Source organism: Dreissena polymorpha, chromosome 9, assembly GCF_020536995.1.
Source record: "Dreissena polymorpha isolate Duluth1 chromosome 9, UMN_Dpol_1.0, whole genome shotgun sequence".
In the NCBI taxonomy this organism is placed as follows: Eukaryota; Metazoa; Mollusca; class Bivalvia; order Myida; family Dreissenidae; genus Dreissena; species Dreissena polymorpha.
In genome coordinates, this window is record NC_068363.1 from 30,507,957 (window position 1) to 30,524,813 (window position 16,857).

At 35.4% G+C, this 16,857-nt stretch overlaps 2 protein-coding genes across 2 annotated transcripts in view; both read right to left on the reverse strand.

The window, feature by feature from the left end:
• The window catches only part of LOC127845933 (uncharacterized), a 165,771-nt gene extending 153,132 nt beyond the window's left edge, over window positions 1–12,639 (reverse strand). Inside the window, exons 1-2 of the mRNA XM_052377112.1 lie at window positions 11,241–12,639; window positions 5,782–5,963 (exon numbers count right to left, since the gene is read on the reverse strand). Of these exons, the coding sequence (XP_052233072.1) occupies window positions 5,782–5,963; window positions 11,241–12,639 (1,581 nt within the window). The remainder of the gene's footprint in view (window positions 1–5,781; window positions 5,964–11,240) is intronic.
• Window positions 12,640–14,174: 1,535 nt separating this feature from the next.
• Window positions 14,175–15,761, reverse strand: LOC127845934 (uncharacterized). The gene has a single exon (XM_052377113.1). The coding sequence runs from the start codon at window positions 15,759–15,761 to the stop codon at window positions 14,175–14,177; it is 1,587 nt and encodes a 528-aa protein (XP_052233073.1).
• Between the last annotated feature and the right edge of the window lie 1,096 nt (window positions 15,762–16,857).

The following is a 16,857-nucleotide window of genomic DNA, read 5'->3' on the forward strand; positions in this document are numbered from 1 at the left end:
AATTGAATATACTTTATGAATTTCTTCAAATGTTCTCTATTAGGTCCGCGCAATCACCAGACTTCTGTTTAGATATTATTCAAACATAGCAACTAAGTTTTACGCTACGTTCGGTTTATAGAAACGCACTTACGCATTCAGAAAAGCGTACGTAACTTTATACGTACGTACATTTTCGTCCGTAAAGTTACGCATTGTACCAGAAACGGCCCCAAGTGTTATAAAGATTGCGCTAAAATAAGGCGTCTATAGCGTAAAAACTTTTTCAATCAAATATGCATTTGGGAACTAATTATATTTCCCATGCTTTTCAACGCACCAGAACGATGTTCTCAATCCGTCTAACTATCCTAACATCTTATTATCAGAGCAAATTTCATGACGATGACGGTGTTATTACGAATATGACCCTAGAGTGTTAATCAAAGTACTGGCAGTACTGGTGTGACGATGCTTTTGAAGAGGATGGATATAAAACATCAATTTAAGTTTATCTCTTTCACCACAATTGTGTATGTTGATACGAACATTTGGGTTCGATAACAAATTTGGTACGAAAACAATTTGCGCACGAAATATTTTTGGTACGAAAAAAAGTTTAGGGGTACGGGGAAGTAGTACCCATGGGTAACTTGACCCATTGAGCGAAACTGGGAGGCGGGTCACATTCTTGTTCATTAAGTATGGCAATACCTTCATGATGATTCTTGAAAGTAGGTATGAGCACATAGCCGGACCATGTGAGCTCAATCGTATGAGCAGTTGACTATCCGAGTTCGCCCACGAACATATGGATAAGTTAACTAATAGCGAAATGACCGTATACATGTATATGCTGAAATTTAACAATCGAACGAATTATCAAACATGGTATGTACGCTTAGGTGGTTGTGTAATTTCTGTTAGAATATCGTATTCAATATGTAAATTTTAAATGATTGTGCCCGCACTTAAGTTTGTTGCCTTGTTTGAGTCTATACGCGCCTAGGATGCACCCAGTGTGTGTATTTGTGTTTTTCCAAGGTAATGAGTTACCTCCGCGCTAAGGCTGCATAATGTTGGGACCCGGAGTGTGTCCAGCACTCCTACCTAATAAGATTAGATTGACGATAGTTGGGACAATGAATGATAGCTGCAATTTCCAGCTATTTGTTTTGTACTGAAATACTTTTTAATTTTTTATATGGTCAAATGCTGCGTGGGGGGGGGGTTGAGATTATCCGGAAAAAAACACCTGTCCGGAATGGTGACCACAAAACATACAAAATATAACATTGCGCCGGGAGCGGGAATCGAACCGGTGTCGTAAAGGTGAAAAAGCGAACGTCCTTACCACTGCGCTAGCGGGACGGACAATTATGCAAAGAAATGTTGTTTTATCTATATATATCATAGCAGTGCAGCGTTTACAATCTGCAGGTTCGAAATTGTTCGCATTCTTTAGTTTTGTGATCACGTAAAAAGTTAATTTTACATGGTTTTATTCGCAATTTATTTACTAAATCGAGAACAAATATCAAACAAAATAGAGAAAATATATAGTTGTTTCATTGGTCCATAAAAATAAAATGGATGTAAAATTACTAATTTGAAATTAACGTTCTGATACACTTATTTAATCTGTTTCCCCAGGATATGCTGTTCTATTAATATTTACCTTTATCAACACGAACGACAACTCTGCTAGGAGAATGTTATCAATGAAAATCAACGAGCAATCTCCTACGCAGTGGCGAATGCCAAGGGAAGTAACTGAAAAATCGAGTTATCTCAATTGGACTGGCTCGGTCGTTTACATAGGTCGCCATTGTGAAGATTTTTTTACTGGTTATCAAACCTTGGACGCTGCTGTTCCAGCATCGTCAAAAAGGGTTTCGTAATAGCAATATAAGGAAAACTTTCTAGCCACATGGAGGCCGTTTTTTCTGAACGGATTGAACTATTTTTTTTTATCTCAGCTGAGAAATCATTTAAACAAATAGTATTACCAACTTGCGTGAAGATTCGACTAAACTTGTACCATAGATCGTTAAACCGGTTTCCTAACAGCCATCTAAAGAAAACTATCCGCCCATTGGCGGCCAAGATTTTCAACGGACCAGAATCATTTTAGAACTCGGCAAAGGTATCATAACACCAAATGTATTTACCAAGTGTAATGAATGCACTCAAAAAGTCTGTACTAGAGTTTTAGCGCACGTTCATTATATCCGTAAACTACAACTGCCCTATTCCCCGGCTGGCACGTTTATCAACGAATCGAAACAATTTTCAAACTTAGCCGAGGTATCATTAGAAGTTATTCTGATTGCTTTTCATGAATATTGGACTTAACATTTGAATTCTAGACCATTAACAAGATTTCATTATAGCCATGAAAGGAAGACTGGCGGCCATGTTTTTCAACGGACCAGAACCATTTGCAAACTTGGCCGAGACATCAAACAATCAAATATTCTGAGTAAGTTCATAACGATTGGACTTAAAATGTGACTTCCAAAAGGTTAGCAAAGTTTTACAATAGCCATATAAAGAAACTGCCCCTAGCTGCATTGTTTTTCCCTCAGACATGCACCATTTTGCAATAGGGAACGAGGTTTACAGTGGTTTAAACACGGGTTGGACGGAATGTAAACACACCGTTAAGACCTTCACTTTGCAAAAAGCTCAAGTTAATCGAATACATTTGCAAAAATCCAAAGTTCATAAAAATAATTCGTGCATTTTGTGCTGATATCTAAGGATACAAGTATAAATCCTTGAATACGTCTGAAATCGGTGTCTAAATGTCACGTTGCGTGCATCATAACCATGTACATACATGCGGTACACTTCACATATTTGGCCATTTTGGTATATTTAAGTTTTGTTTAAAACTGTACCGGTGAGCTTAAATCCATTAACGTTTAATGTTGTGTGATCCCAACAAAATCACGCGATCTTGCACCCTGTATCATAACAACACATAATCCGACCAAGTGTCAATATCGTTTGACTAAAATTGCGATATATAAAGTGTTAACACGGTTGTAATATCATCGTATAACTAAAACTGCACCGCGGCATAATTGTTTAACAAACGAATAAGTTTTAAACTGAACAGAAATGTTATTAAAACTAATGTTTTGACAAATTTTCATAAAGAATGAACATAAATGCGACTTATATAATGTAAATAAAATTGTTCTTTAATTTTACAGAGTAGTCTAGTGACCTGAAAAGACATAGTTTTGGATTCGGTCGATACAACATTGTGAAAAATTAGTGTGCTCAGGAAAAAGAAACAAAAACACAAATATACCTGAGGCGTTTTAAGTTTTTGTTATTTTATTTTCGTAATCTTATTTTGAGAGAAATGTTTGTTCATCACAAACTAAAACTATAATCATTTTAGGTCTGCAAACATAATAAGGCCAAAAAAAAATAGGTCGGTTTCCGGTCGCCCGACCGTGTCTCCCGAATCGGCGCCGACCCTTAACTTTTTATTGGGGTGCCGAAAAAAATATTTTTTTTGTACTTGTTTTAAACGTTTTGACCTTCCATTCTAGTACCCGGAAGACAAAAAAAAATCCCTACCTACCGACCCTGTTTTTTTCCCGAGGAGACCGGAAACAGACCTATTTTTTGGCCTAAGGTAGCATGCACTAAAATAGTGCACTAAATACAGTGGAAGCATTCGTCTAAACCGGTCATTAACTTGGGAATCATTAGTTGTATATTCAAAGTAATTGCTTTCATAAAATTACCACACAGTAGGAAAAACAAATCCGAAACAAAACATTATTATAATTAGAGAAAGAGGATTCGTAATTAAGGTTTACTAGTGTACTATGTATTTTATTGACGACTATTGGAATAAAATAATAGTTTAATGATGCTTGAACTATTTTATTTGTGCGATTTTTCTGGAATAAAACGAATCAAAATGTGCCAGTCTCTCAAATAAAATAAAAGGGAAAACCACATCACTGCGATAAACTAATTGGTTTGTTTCTCTGATATTTTTATGAATGACGGCATGTTCACATATGTTTAAAAATGAATATTTTGTAAGCCCTGTGCTGTATAAAATAACTAAACTGCACGTTATTTTTATATATAGCCGCTATTTCCGCAAAAATCGGGAAGCATTTTATCGGAATGCGATCTATACAAAAATATAGCATTACCTTTGCCTTATACATAACGAAAACACATTTGACAAAAGAACCTTATTGTATATTTACCTTTTCCCAATATGCAACGTCCACTTAGCTCTAAATGTGTCAGCTCCAGGCACGAATGAAGGTCAAATGTAATCTGAGATGCACACTCGTCATTTCCAGGTGAAATTCGTTGGTTTTCTAAGGGTTTCATGTCATCGATGATAACATTCAACACAATGGCATTAGCCGCGTTATTTTCCCAAATCTTATGAAGGTCAATGATATTGTTGATATTGAAGTAGAAGTGACTGAGTTTAAGGGCAATGTCGGCATATCCGTTTGCATTAGCTTCTCTATATCCTGCCAGTATGGTTCTATTAAACATTCCGTGACTTGAATAAAGGGATGTACCAATAGTAGTATTAGAAGCATCGCGTTCATCTGTCATGCTTGATAGCCTTTCCGCACACGATACATCCAGTCCACACAGGAATATAAACACCTGTGATATGTCGAGATAAGCTTTCGGGTGACGGTTAAGGTAAATAGAAATAATACCATCAATAAGATTCGTATTGCGGGCGATATGATAAGCAGCGAGGAATTCCTGCATGCTCAAGTGGATAAACATAAATGATGACGATGATCGCACTGCAGATGCAGTTCGTTGCGCCGATAAAATTCCTGATTTGAATGCAAAGCCCTTGATTTCATCAATCTTGAATTTATTCAATTCTGTAATGCTAAATATTATTGAATTTGTCTTGTCATTTTCAAACAACAAATGGAAGGCCATTTCAGCAAGACGATTCAGGGGTTCTAAATTTGGCTGTATGTATTCAGTCCGTGTGAAGAACGGAAAGGGGGGCTGTTGAAATGTACACTTATTACTATTGGCTTTCTTAAAAAGACTTTCCACTAAGAGGATGTATATTTCACACTTAGAGCCTTTGAGTTCTTTTCCGTCGGCATATGCACATACAATTGCAGAGAGCATCATTGGTGACGACAGTAACTTTTTGAGCTTCTGTTTCGTCACGTAAAGAGTAAATGCTGTGTATTTTATTTCAAGTTCTTCCTTATCTACTAAGCGGCTTAGTATAATTTTACTTAGCTCAAACGGATCGTTTATTCCTTCCAGTTGCAACAATGCGTCGATGTCCGAATGCTTAACTTTACCTTCAGCCAATTTCCAAGGCCGTGTTGTAATTAACATCACACATTTGTTGTGATCTACTACCAATGTCGGTAGGTTGTGCTGATCAACAGGTCCTGTCCACTCATCTAGACCATCAAGTAGTACCAAGCAACGTTGATGTTTCATGATCTCACTCACTAGTTCGTACGCTTTTTCGCGGTCTTTTGGGGAGTAGATGCGGTCTATTATTTGTTCTTTTATCATAGTATATACGTCACGTTGGTTTACAGAATTTCTCAATGTAATATGAAAAACGTACTGATAGCATTGCAGTGCGTCAAAATCAGCAAAGATAATTTTGCTGTTATCCGATGCACTAGAACCATGAACTCCTTCACACCAGTCCAGGGCCAATTTTGCTAAGAATGTTGTTTTGCCAGACCCTGCCTCACCTTGAATAAATATGCGTGGGTTAACTGTGTTATCTGTTAAAAACACACCCTTGTACGTTTTAACTTGTTTTTCTGTTTTCTTAAACGTCTTTATTTCCTTACACATTTCCAAAATCTTTGGCGGCATATAAACATCTCGTAATTTTTCATCGCTGTAGTCATCCAATGGAGATACTGTCACGTAATTTAATTTGTTGTTGTACAGTTTTTTCATACCTTCGATTAGTTCTGAAATCCGAATAGTACATATCAATAAAAATACAAAAACTATAAATAATACTTCTAATATATCTACCAATGTTTATTTAATAAAGATAATTATTATTATTGTAATTATTTTTATCATTATCATCATTATTATTTTTATTATGATTAGCAGTAGTATAAGTTGTAGTAGCAGTGGTAGTAGTAGAAGTAGAAGTAGTAGTTGTTGTAGTAGTAGTAGTAGTAGTAGTAGGTGTAGTAATAGTAGTAATAGTAGTAATAGCAGTAGTAGTAGTGGTAATAGTAGTAGTAGTAGCAGTAGTAGTAGTAGTAGTAGTTGTAGTAATAGTAGTAGTAGTAGTAATAGCAGTAGTAGTAGTAGTAGTAGTTGTTGTAGTAATAGCAGTAGTAGTAGTAATAGTAGTAGTAGTAGTAGTAGTAGTAGTAGTAGTAGTAGTAGTAGTAGTAGTAGTAGTAGTAGTAGTAGTAGTAGTAGTAGTAGTAATAGTAGTAGTAGTAGTAGTAGTAGTAGTAGTAATAGTAGTACTAGTATTTGTAGTAATAGTAGTAGTAGTAGAAGTAGAAGTAGTAGTAGTAGAAGTAGTAGTAGTTGTAGTAATATTAGTAGTTGTAGTAGTAATAGTAGTAGTAGTAGTAGTATCAGTAGTAGTATAGAAGTAGTAATATTAGTAGTAGTAGTAGTAGCCGTAGTAGTAGAAGTAGTTGTAGTTGTAATAGGAGTAGTAGTAGTAGTAGTAGTAGAAGTTGTAGTAATAGTAGTAGTAGTATCAGTAGTAGTAGTAGTAGTAGTAATAGTAGTAGTAGTAGTTGTAGTAGTAGTAGTAGTAGTAGTAGTAGTAGTAGTAGTAGTAGTAGTAGTAGTAGTAATAGTAGTAATTGTAGTAGTAGTAGTAGTAGTAGTAGTAGTAGTTGTAGTATTAGTTGTAGTAATAGTAGTAGTAATAGAAGTAGTGGTTGTAGTACCAGTAGTAGTAGTTGTTGTAGTAATAGTAGTAGTAGTATCAGTAGTAGTAGTAGTAGTAGTAGTAGTAGTAGTAGTAGTAGTAGTAGTAGTAGAAGTAGTAGTAGTAGTAGTAGTAGTAGTAGTAGTAGTAGTAGTAGTAGTAGTAGTAGTAGTAGTAGTAGTAGTAGTAGTAGTAGAAGTAGTAGTATTAGTAGTAGAAGTAATAGATGTAGTAGTAGTAGTAGTAGTAGTAGTAGAAGAAGTAGTAGTAGTAGTAGTAGTAGTAGTAGTAGTAGTAGTAGTAGTAGTAGTAGTAGAAGGTAGTACATATCATATCACTAGCGCTAAGATCTGATACGTTTTTTAAATTAATGACAATTTTAAGGTAACATAGGTCCTGATTTAAGGTAGTACAACTGCAATGAGCAGTATTCCAAAACCCATTAAAAGTATAATTTTTATAAACTTCATACCATATGTGGTCTTCTTACGATATTTTTAGGGTGGCTTTCCATGCAAAACAAATATTCGTGATGTTTTCTGTATGATGACCCATGATTTTTAATTTTCTTTTAAATTAACTTACTTCTGGGGATAAATAAATTCAATAAACTCATATTTTTTAGCATTGTTTGTTAACAATGTTTGTATATTTAGTACAGGATGTGATTGTAGATGATGAAATAATATAATACAAGACAAATGAGTGATAACAATAATGAAAACAATCTTACGTATAATGTAAGGTCCTTAAAAACTACAAGTTTAACACGTGTATGCAAAAATCACTCATACCAAATTTTCTTCTTTTTTATAAGTTGTATGGTATTTCTTTGGAATTTGAGCGTTTATATTTAATCAGAGACATGTGAGCAGCTTAAATCAAAGTAAAAAACAACAACAATTTGTCCGTGTATATTGAACAATGCACTAAAACCTAATAGGACTATTAGAAATATTTTTCAAGAAATTCAAAACCACATAATGGCAAATGGTCAAAATATGCAAAATAAACAGAGGCATTTACTAATTCAGTTAACACCTTCAATGTTCTTATTCTCTTTATACATATATTTAATACCTTATGCAGTAATGCAGGCATGAGTAGGTCTGAAAAGTGAGAAAAAAACAAAGTTGTATACTAAGTATTTCACTCTGTTAACCAAGATCTATAATATAGTTAGATTTAAATTATAATGACCCCCCTACCTAACAAGCTTGTATTCATTTAATAACAATGTACCAACACAAAAATTTCATAACGAAACTAGATAAGCGTATACTTATAAGTTCCTTTGACATGGACAGGGCTTTCTACACTATATCCTGCAGTTAGTTACAAATACTCAAGCACATTTGGTGAACCTTGGCATGCATATAAAAGGCAATGTAGGGATTGAGTTCAACCCTTCATTTTTTAGCTTATGTGATTGATCAGGTCACTGTTAATAAAAATAGAAACAAAACATCACACAAAATAGATCCTACGATAACTCAAAAAGAAGTAAGGTAGCTTTGATGAAATTTGTTGCACTTATAAAGGGCGTTATGGATATAATGCAGTACCATATTTTCAACATTAGTTGAAATCACTGTAACTTAAAAATAAATAAAGAACTGCACACAATTTACCTCTTGTAATTATTGAAAAACTACTGAAGGTACTGAAATAAAACATGAAATTAAAATTTTCCGTCAAATCATTCGTAAGTACTTACATATTTTTAGAACAACTTCATGTAATACTTTTTCAGAATATGTTACTCCATGCAAGCCTTTAGCATTTTTTAGAAATGAAAACATCACGTATTGCATCTTCTCCACACCTCTTATTAAGAATTGTCAAATACACAAGTTTTAGCCCTGACCCAGCATTATTTTCAGCCGTAGGCCTTTTCATTACACTTCATGAAATGCGTGGGCTCAATGTTGGACAGTTCTGGGCTTTAGCACTGTTGAAAGCAATTTTTTTGACACAGCCAATGGGGAAAAGCTCACAAATTGGAGCAACTTTATAAGTGCTGCCACATCTGCCATAGCATCGTGTACATTGTATGTTTCACCAAGCAATTGTTAAACTAAATTCACTTGCTTCAAGGACTGCTTTGGATATAATTTTCTGAATCTGGATGGAGAATCGATAAAAGCAAAGTTAAAGAAAATATCAATTGCACTTACATTAACCAAGATCGAAACAAAGATTGTTTAATCAAAACGACGACCATTTCGAACAACTAAGCACACATTTAAAAACTTTTCAAGCCAATGTATAATTCTTTCGACATCCACTCATATTAACACTGGCAGCACAACTTATCCAATGAATGTCATTGTCCCATCAGCCATTGAAATGCCTGTATTTTGTAAAGCCTCTTCACTTATTGGAACAGTTGGCGTGACGTATGTTGCAAACTGACTACCAGACTGGACTTCCACCGATGCATATGAGTAACCTGCAGGAGTTTTCTTCCTTCAACTGGAAACATAGATGACATTGCAATCAAGTGAAATATTGATATGCATTATTACATTAAGATTGCAATTAAACATAATATATTGGACTTTTATTAAGTTAATAATCATACTGCTGATCCATAAAATTTGTGAACTGCTGATCTTCCAGCCATGAAATTTGTTTATAGAAGAACAAAATCATGATGTTTTTAAGAAGCTTATTGTCATTTTTGACATATTAATTGTGCTATAATTCTAGGATTGGGAACATTTTCAGCTAATTGGGCGAAGATACTTGTATTTTGAATAGGGAATGGGTTAGGCATTCTGACCCGCAGGATTTGTATAAAAAGGCCTGTCAAACGATGCCTAACGCAAACTTGTGAGATAGGCGGTCAACATAGATAATTGGTTTTACAACACATTTCACATGTATATAGTTTGATATTTTCCATGTAATGATGTAAACAATTTATTGTAACCGCTGATAACCCAAATAATAGATTCTTACGTCATTTCATTTAAGATAGCTATCCTAGCATATTCAGTTGTAACTTGCTCTATCACCTCACCAGCTGGCTTTTCCATTATTTTCAAGTTGGTGTCCGATATTATTTTTTTTTTGTTTAATGTGGACAACATATTGTTTAAACGGGATGGTCCACCCAGGCTGCCCACCATTGCTAAATGCAGAAACAAATATAAGCAAAGATACAAGTAAGTACAATATCAAATATTCTGGTTACTGTATCTTGATGTTTACAGTAAAGAGAGCTTGACATATACCATAATATAATCATAATAATGCCTGTAATTTACATCTTGCAACCAAATGTCTATATAAATGATTACCGTATGTATATGTTATATAAACTTTCTGATTATATATCTGTGACCTTACCTGTTCCAAGTTTTGTGTTGACAACAAAGCATGGTATTCCACTTTTTCAAATCCATTTTCCCATTGTCTTAGACTGTGTGGGTTTAACCATACCCTGCATTGTTTACCAACTGGCAGTCAATTTTACTACACTCTACGCACAGATACCCTCACAGTTCTTTCTGTAATTCGCCTTTATGGATTTTAATGTCAGTGGAACAGGTCCTAGTCCACATGCAGAATAATACATTAAACAATTCAGCATCACGTCCCATTCCACTAACCGCCGACCTATTTTCCACGATTCCGTCGATAAAGACACTAGTGTGTTATCAATTTTTTGTTAAGACCCAAAATATGAATGATTATAAAGACTTCTTTTCTGTTTTTCAACTTCATTTTTACTCGTTAAAAGTCTTTTTGGTAGCGATTTCACGATTTTTGTTTTTTATGTTGTCTAAAAAATATATTTCTTCCGGTTCATTTTTTGCACAATTTTAAAACAAAAATTTATTTTGACGTCGTAATATATTGAACTATGCATATCAGCGATACAATCTTTAATGGAATTATATAAAACATGTTTTAATTTAAGATTTATACTTTGTAAATAATTAACCGAACAAAACGGACATCTCACGACTTCAGTTACGGTATTTACCGACATTAGCCGATGTCAACCGATCTTACAAAAAAACGCCGGAAATGATTACAGTTGTACTACCTTAATATGATATTTAAGATAAATAAATATGTTTAGATAATGGTGCAATGTATGTGCAAATAAGTCATTTCGTTAGAATTATTGTGTGTATTGAATTATTTACAGAATTTCGGGACAACCATCGCATGATGAAATCTGTACTATTTTTATTGGAAACAATGCATGCCATTTTCATGTGAATATGCACTTTTTTGGCATGTATATGTTCCTAACGCATTTCACAATTTGAATTGTTCACAGCAGAGTAAATGTATGTATATTAAGTGTATGCGTGCTTACCTTTGCATTGCGATTCGTAATTCCCTTCATCCATCTTTTTCTTGGAATCTTGAATTTCTCTTCTTGCAACGTCAACTAGAGCAGAAAGTTCTTCTCTGCCGTCCATTACGCTCGATTCAATGTCCCTTTTCCCTTTAATTGTGTATGCTATCACTTCTCGCACACCTGCTTCAGTATTTGCATTAAGGGCGTCACTTCCGTCCAGTACGGTCGTTTCAATGTCCTTTTTACCTTTTATTGTGTGTGCTATCACTTCTCGCACACCTGCGTCAGTATTTGCATTGAGGACATCACTTCCGTCTAGTACGGTTGATTCAATTTCCTCTTTCCCTTTAATTATGTGTGCTATCACTTCTCGCACACCTGCTTCAGTATTTGCATTAATGACGTCACTTCCGTCCAGTACGGTCGATTCAATGTCCTCTTTCCCTTTTATTGTGTGTGCTATCACTTCCCGAACACACGCCTCAGTATTTGCATTTAGAACGTCACCTCCGTCCAGTACGGTCGATTCAATGTCCTCTTTCCCTTTTATTATGTGTGCTATCACTTCGCGCACACCTGCTTCAGTATTTGCATTAAGAACGCCACTTACGTCCATGACAGTCGATTCAATGTCCTTTTTACCTTTTATTGTGTGTGCTATCACTTCTCGCACACCTGCTTCAGTATTTGCATTAATGACGTCACTTCCGTCCAGTACGGTCAATTCAATGTCCTCTTTCCCTTTTAGTGTGTGTGCTATCACTTCCCGCACACACGCCTCAGTATTTGCATTTAGAACGTCACCTCCGTCCAGTACGGTCGATTCAATGTCCTGTTTTCCTTTTATTATGTGTGCTATCACTTCGCGCACACCTGCTTCAGTATTTGCATTAAGAACGTCACTTCCGTCCATGACGGTCGATTTAATGTCCTCTTTCCCTTTTCTAATGTGTGCTATGACTTCTCGCACACCTGCCTCAGCATTTTCTTTAAGAACTTCACTTGCTTCCATTACGGTCGATTCAATGTCCTCTTTCCCTTTTATTGTGTGTGCTATCACTTCTCGCACACCTGCTTCAGTATTTGCACAAAGAACGTCACTTCCGTCCAGTACGGTCGATTCAATGTCCTCTTTCCCTTTTATTGTGTGTGCTATCACTTCTCGCACACCTGCTTCAGTATTTGCACAAAGAACGTCACTTCCGTCCAGTACGGTAGATTCAATGTCCTCTTTCCCTTTTATTGTGTGTGCTATCACTTCTCGCACACCTGCTGCTGTATTTTCTTTACGAACTTCACTTCCGTCCATGACGGTCGATTCAATGTCCTCTTTCCCTTTTATTATGTGCTTTATCACTCCTCGCACATCTGCTTCAGTATTTGCAACAATATGACATTTGTCAATGTCATCCATAACGGTCGATTCAATGTCATTTTTTTCTATTTTCCCTTTTATTGTGAATGCTCTTATTTTCTGTAAACCTGCGTCAGTATTTGTAATGGGAACGTCACTGACGTCCAATACGGTCGATTCAAGGTCCTCTTTACCTTTTTTTTTGTGTGGCATAACTTCCCGCACAGCTGCCTCAGTATTTGCAAAACGAACGTCACATCCATCCATTACAACCGAGTCAATGTCCTCTTTTTTTCTTATAACGTGTGATGTCAATACCCGCGCACCTATGAATGAAACGATAGTGTAATAAATTACAACCTTCGAAATGTTAACAGTTAATTATATGATAGTAAATTAAAGAAGGCATTATATATAAATAATATGTAAATAAGTAGAACTAAACCATTTCGTATTTTACACCCAACATCAAACACAGCAAAGCAAAGACAACAAGAAATAAAAATAGAAACATTTAAGCATATGGGTTAATGCTGATTTATTCTATATTCAGTAATGTCCGTTTTCTAACTGCTTTTATATTCCGTTTAAAAAATTATTGTTGGGACTGTCGTTTCTTAAAATAACCGCACACTTGTGTGCTTTATATACAAACGATAGCGAATTTAGGTTTCTTTGAATAGTTAAATGGTTTGCGTTACAATGATGGAGTGATATCATCTCATCACCCGCTTTATAAGGGCATTACACCTAATCAATGATATTATGTGACCCAGTTCAAAGCTCGGCCAATATATCAGCATATCAAATGATCATGTGCAAATTTATGATGATTGTGGAATGTATATGTTGATTATTCACCGATGTTTTCTTAAATTTGAGCTAGTGAACTACATATTTGACCCCACTTGATCCAGTTTCGAGCTCTGCTGAGATATCAGTTGAGAAAATGTTTTGACAACATTTTAGATGAAGATCAGAGCAATAAATAAGTGCTCAAGAGTGTTCACTTTCCTGTTTTCTTTAATTTGATCTATAGATGTAGATCCCGTTTAAAGCAATTTCGATTTCGATACATAATAATACAAATGTTTTGGCCAAGTTTTAAAATCATAGAGTAATAACTCATTGCAAGTTTGATACAACTTAAAGGTCACAGATGAAAGATGATTTTGTATTAGACCCACCATGTTGTTCGCAATTAAAATAATTATCAGCTCGGTGAACCATTACGTAAAATAAATGTGATATAATCATAAAACGAGTGTTGCTTCTGTTAATCTGTTCATTTTTTTAATGTGTTTAGTTAAATGTTTGGTATTTTGTGTCATTATATATTTGTGACGCAGCAACTTTATTGAATTTCGAAGGAGGATACGGCTAACAACAAACTACCTAATATGGGTTTTTATAAACAAAAAAGCGATATTATAACACTTATATTTATTTTAAAACACGTTAATAAGCAGACAAATATAGGCATATTCTAATGTGTGTTATGCATAGATAGTGTGGTTTAAATGGACACCGACACGCATATGCATTGTATATTTGTAATACTGTTTTGGAACTCATTTAACAGTAGTTAAAGCAAGTTAAAAATACCGCTTACCGTCTCGTGTCTTCAAGAACTCCCTTTCAGCCATTGTTTTATTATGTGTTATTGTTTTCACCATCATTGATTCGAGTTTGTCTATGCGAGCTAATAGGGTTACATGAAGTTCCTGCACACTATATTTCGTTGCAGAATCAAAGTTATGCATGGCCTTAAATCTTTCTATTTCAATGGCATCTTTCATGTTGATACAAGTTGCCTCCAATTCTCGCCTTACATGCTCTGCACCTGAGATTATTGCCTCCTGTTCACCCATTCCCACCAATTCAAGGTCCCTTATAATTTTGAGCGCTCCCAGGCTCAGCTCTTTCAAAGTATCGATGGTGCCTGAATCGATCAAGCTCTTTGAATTAATTTCTAACAATTCAATATTATTAATGATTTCATGTACGTGGGCGCGAAGTTCGTTAACAGATTCTCGCGTGACATCTGCAACGCAGTTCTCAACATGTATTTCTGCCAATTCTGTATCTTGCAATTGAGGATTTCCTCTCGCTCTTTCATCTGAGTTTGAATCTGTAGATATTTGTGCCGTTCCAGATCCTGATGATGCAGCTGTAGCTCCATTCGCTCCTTGATATGAGGATGAATCTGTAGTTTCTACCGCTTCTCGATCGGATGATGGGGCTTTAGTTCCGTTCGAACCATGACTTGAGGGTGCTGATGTAGTTGCTTTCACTCCTTGAATTGAGGATGCTGATGTAGTTGCTTTCGCTACTTGACTCGAGAATGATGATGTAGTTGCTTCCACTCCTTGTCTTGAGGTTGAATATTTAGTTTGTTTCGCGCCTTGACTTGAAGTTGTTCCTTTCGCTCCTTGACCGGAGGATAGAGTTTTAGTTCCTATCGCTCCTTGACGTGAGAATATAGTTGTTGTTCCTTTCGCTTTTCGTGCTGCTGATAGAGTTTTAGTTCGTTTCTCTCCTCGTGCTACTGATGAAGCTGTTGTTCCTTTTGCTCCTCGTGCTGGTGATAAAGTTGTAGTTCCTTTCGCCCCTCGTGCTGGTGATAAAGTTGTAGTTTCTTTCGCTCCTTGTGCTGGTGATAAAGTTGTAGTTCCTTTCTCTACTCGTGCTGCTGATAAAGCTGTAGTTCGTTGTGCTCCTCGTCCTGGTGATAAAGCTGTAGATACTTTCGCAGTTTGTGCTGGTGATGAAGCTGTAGTTTCTTTCGCTCCTCGTGCTGGTGATAAAGTGGTTGTTCCTATTGCTCCTCGTGCTAGTGATAAAGTTGTAGTTCCTTTCGCTCCTCGTGCTGGTAATGCAGTTTTAGTTCCTTTTGCTCCTCGTGCTTCTGATGAAGCTATAGTTTCTATCGCTCCTCGTGCTGGTGATAAAGTTGTAGTTCCTTTCTCTCCTCGTGTTTCTGATGAAGCTGTCGTTTCATTCGCGTCTCGATATGAGGATGCTTTATTTGATATTGCTCCTGGACATGAAGGAAAAGTTGTAGTTGTTTTCGCTACACAACCTAAGGATGAAGCTGGGGTGGTTCGTTTCGCTCCTCGAGCGGAAGTAGAAGCTGTAGTTCCCCTCGCACCTCGAGCTGCTTTTGGTATGTTTTCCTCCATACTAAACAAATAAAAAAAATCATGGTAAAAGAAATGCTTTTATGTTTTTGTTGTTAAATGTTATTTGAAAACAAAACTTGAAACAACACAATCTTAACCATGGTTATAAAATACAAAGAATACACATAAAATATTATGCGATACTTAAGGTATCTCGACATTTTGAATTCTAATTTATAAATGTATGTGTGGTTTTAATAAATCCATACACAAGTTGCTGATTAAATACACGTGGCTTATATGAAACACAACACGAAACACATTGATTGGAACATATATATTTTTCATGCATATCATTTGGACGAGATCGAGTGCGCTGTTACGAATGCATAATTCAAGTGTAATGAATCGCCTTTTATCGCTTATAATTTCACAAATCTATTTCTATACTTAATTATACGAATAGTACCGAAAGCATGAATTGTATAGTGATTAAGCGAACAATTTTACTTCAAAAAGCGTCTGTTTTTGAATCCCAAGGAAAGAAATTGTTTCGTCCTATTATAATGATTATACATTGTATAATATTACTTCGGCCAAAAACAAGAATTATTTTCTTTAATCTGAAATTTTTTGAAAACGTATCTTACATTTTTGTTCGATGATTAGAGTTGTGGAATGAATATGCATGTAATACTCATCTTATTCGCCATTCATAACTACGATCACAATGAGCACATTTGAAGTATTAATTATAAACTTGATGTAGTTCTGTAAACTATTATAAACTTGTCTGTAGATGTTTGAGTGATTGATGTGTGTTGTTTTATCAAAAGAACAATGACAATACCTTAGAGCCTAATCCATGGTGGAGGTGAAAGTACTACTACTATTTTGATAAGATTTTTTGTTACATGTTAAAGTGGAGGCATTGTTGATAATACAGACGTTTCTGTAAATAACTTGATTATTGCTTCACCGGTAAAGGTTATAAAATAGTCAATGTAAGGTTTTTACCAAAGAATTAGAACAGAAAAAAATTGGTACAGAATACACATGACTACAAAGGATTACTACCTGGAACTGGCGACCTAAAAACTTCAAACTCGAAAACGTCGCCATTTATGGTCAACTATGGGACAACAGTGTTAGATAC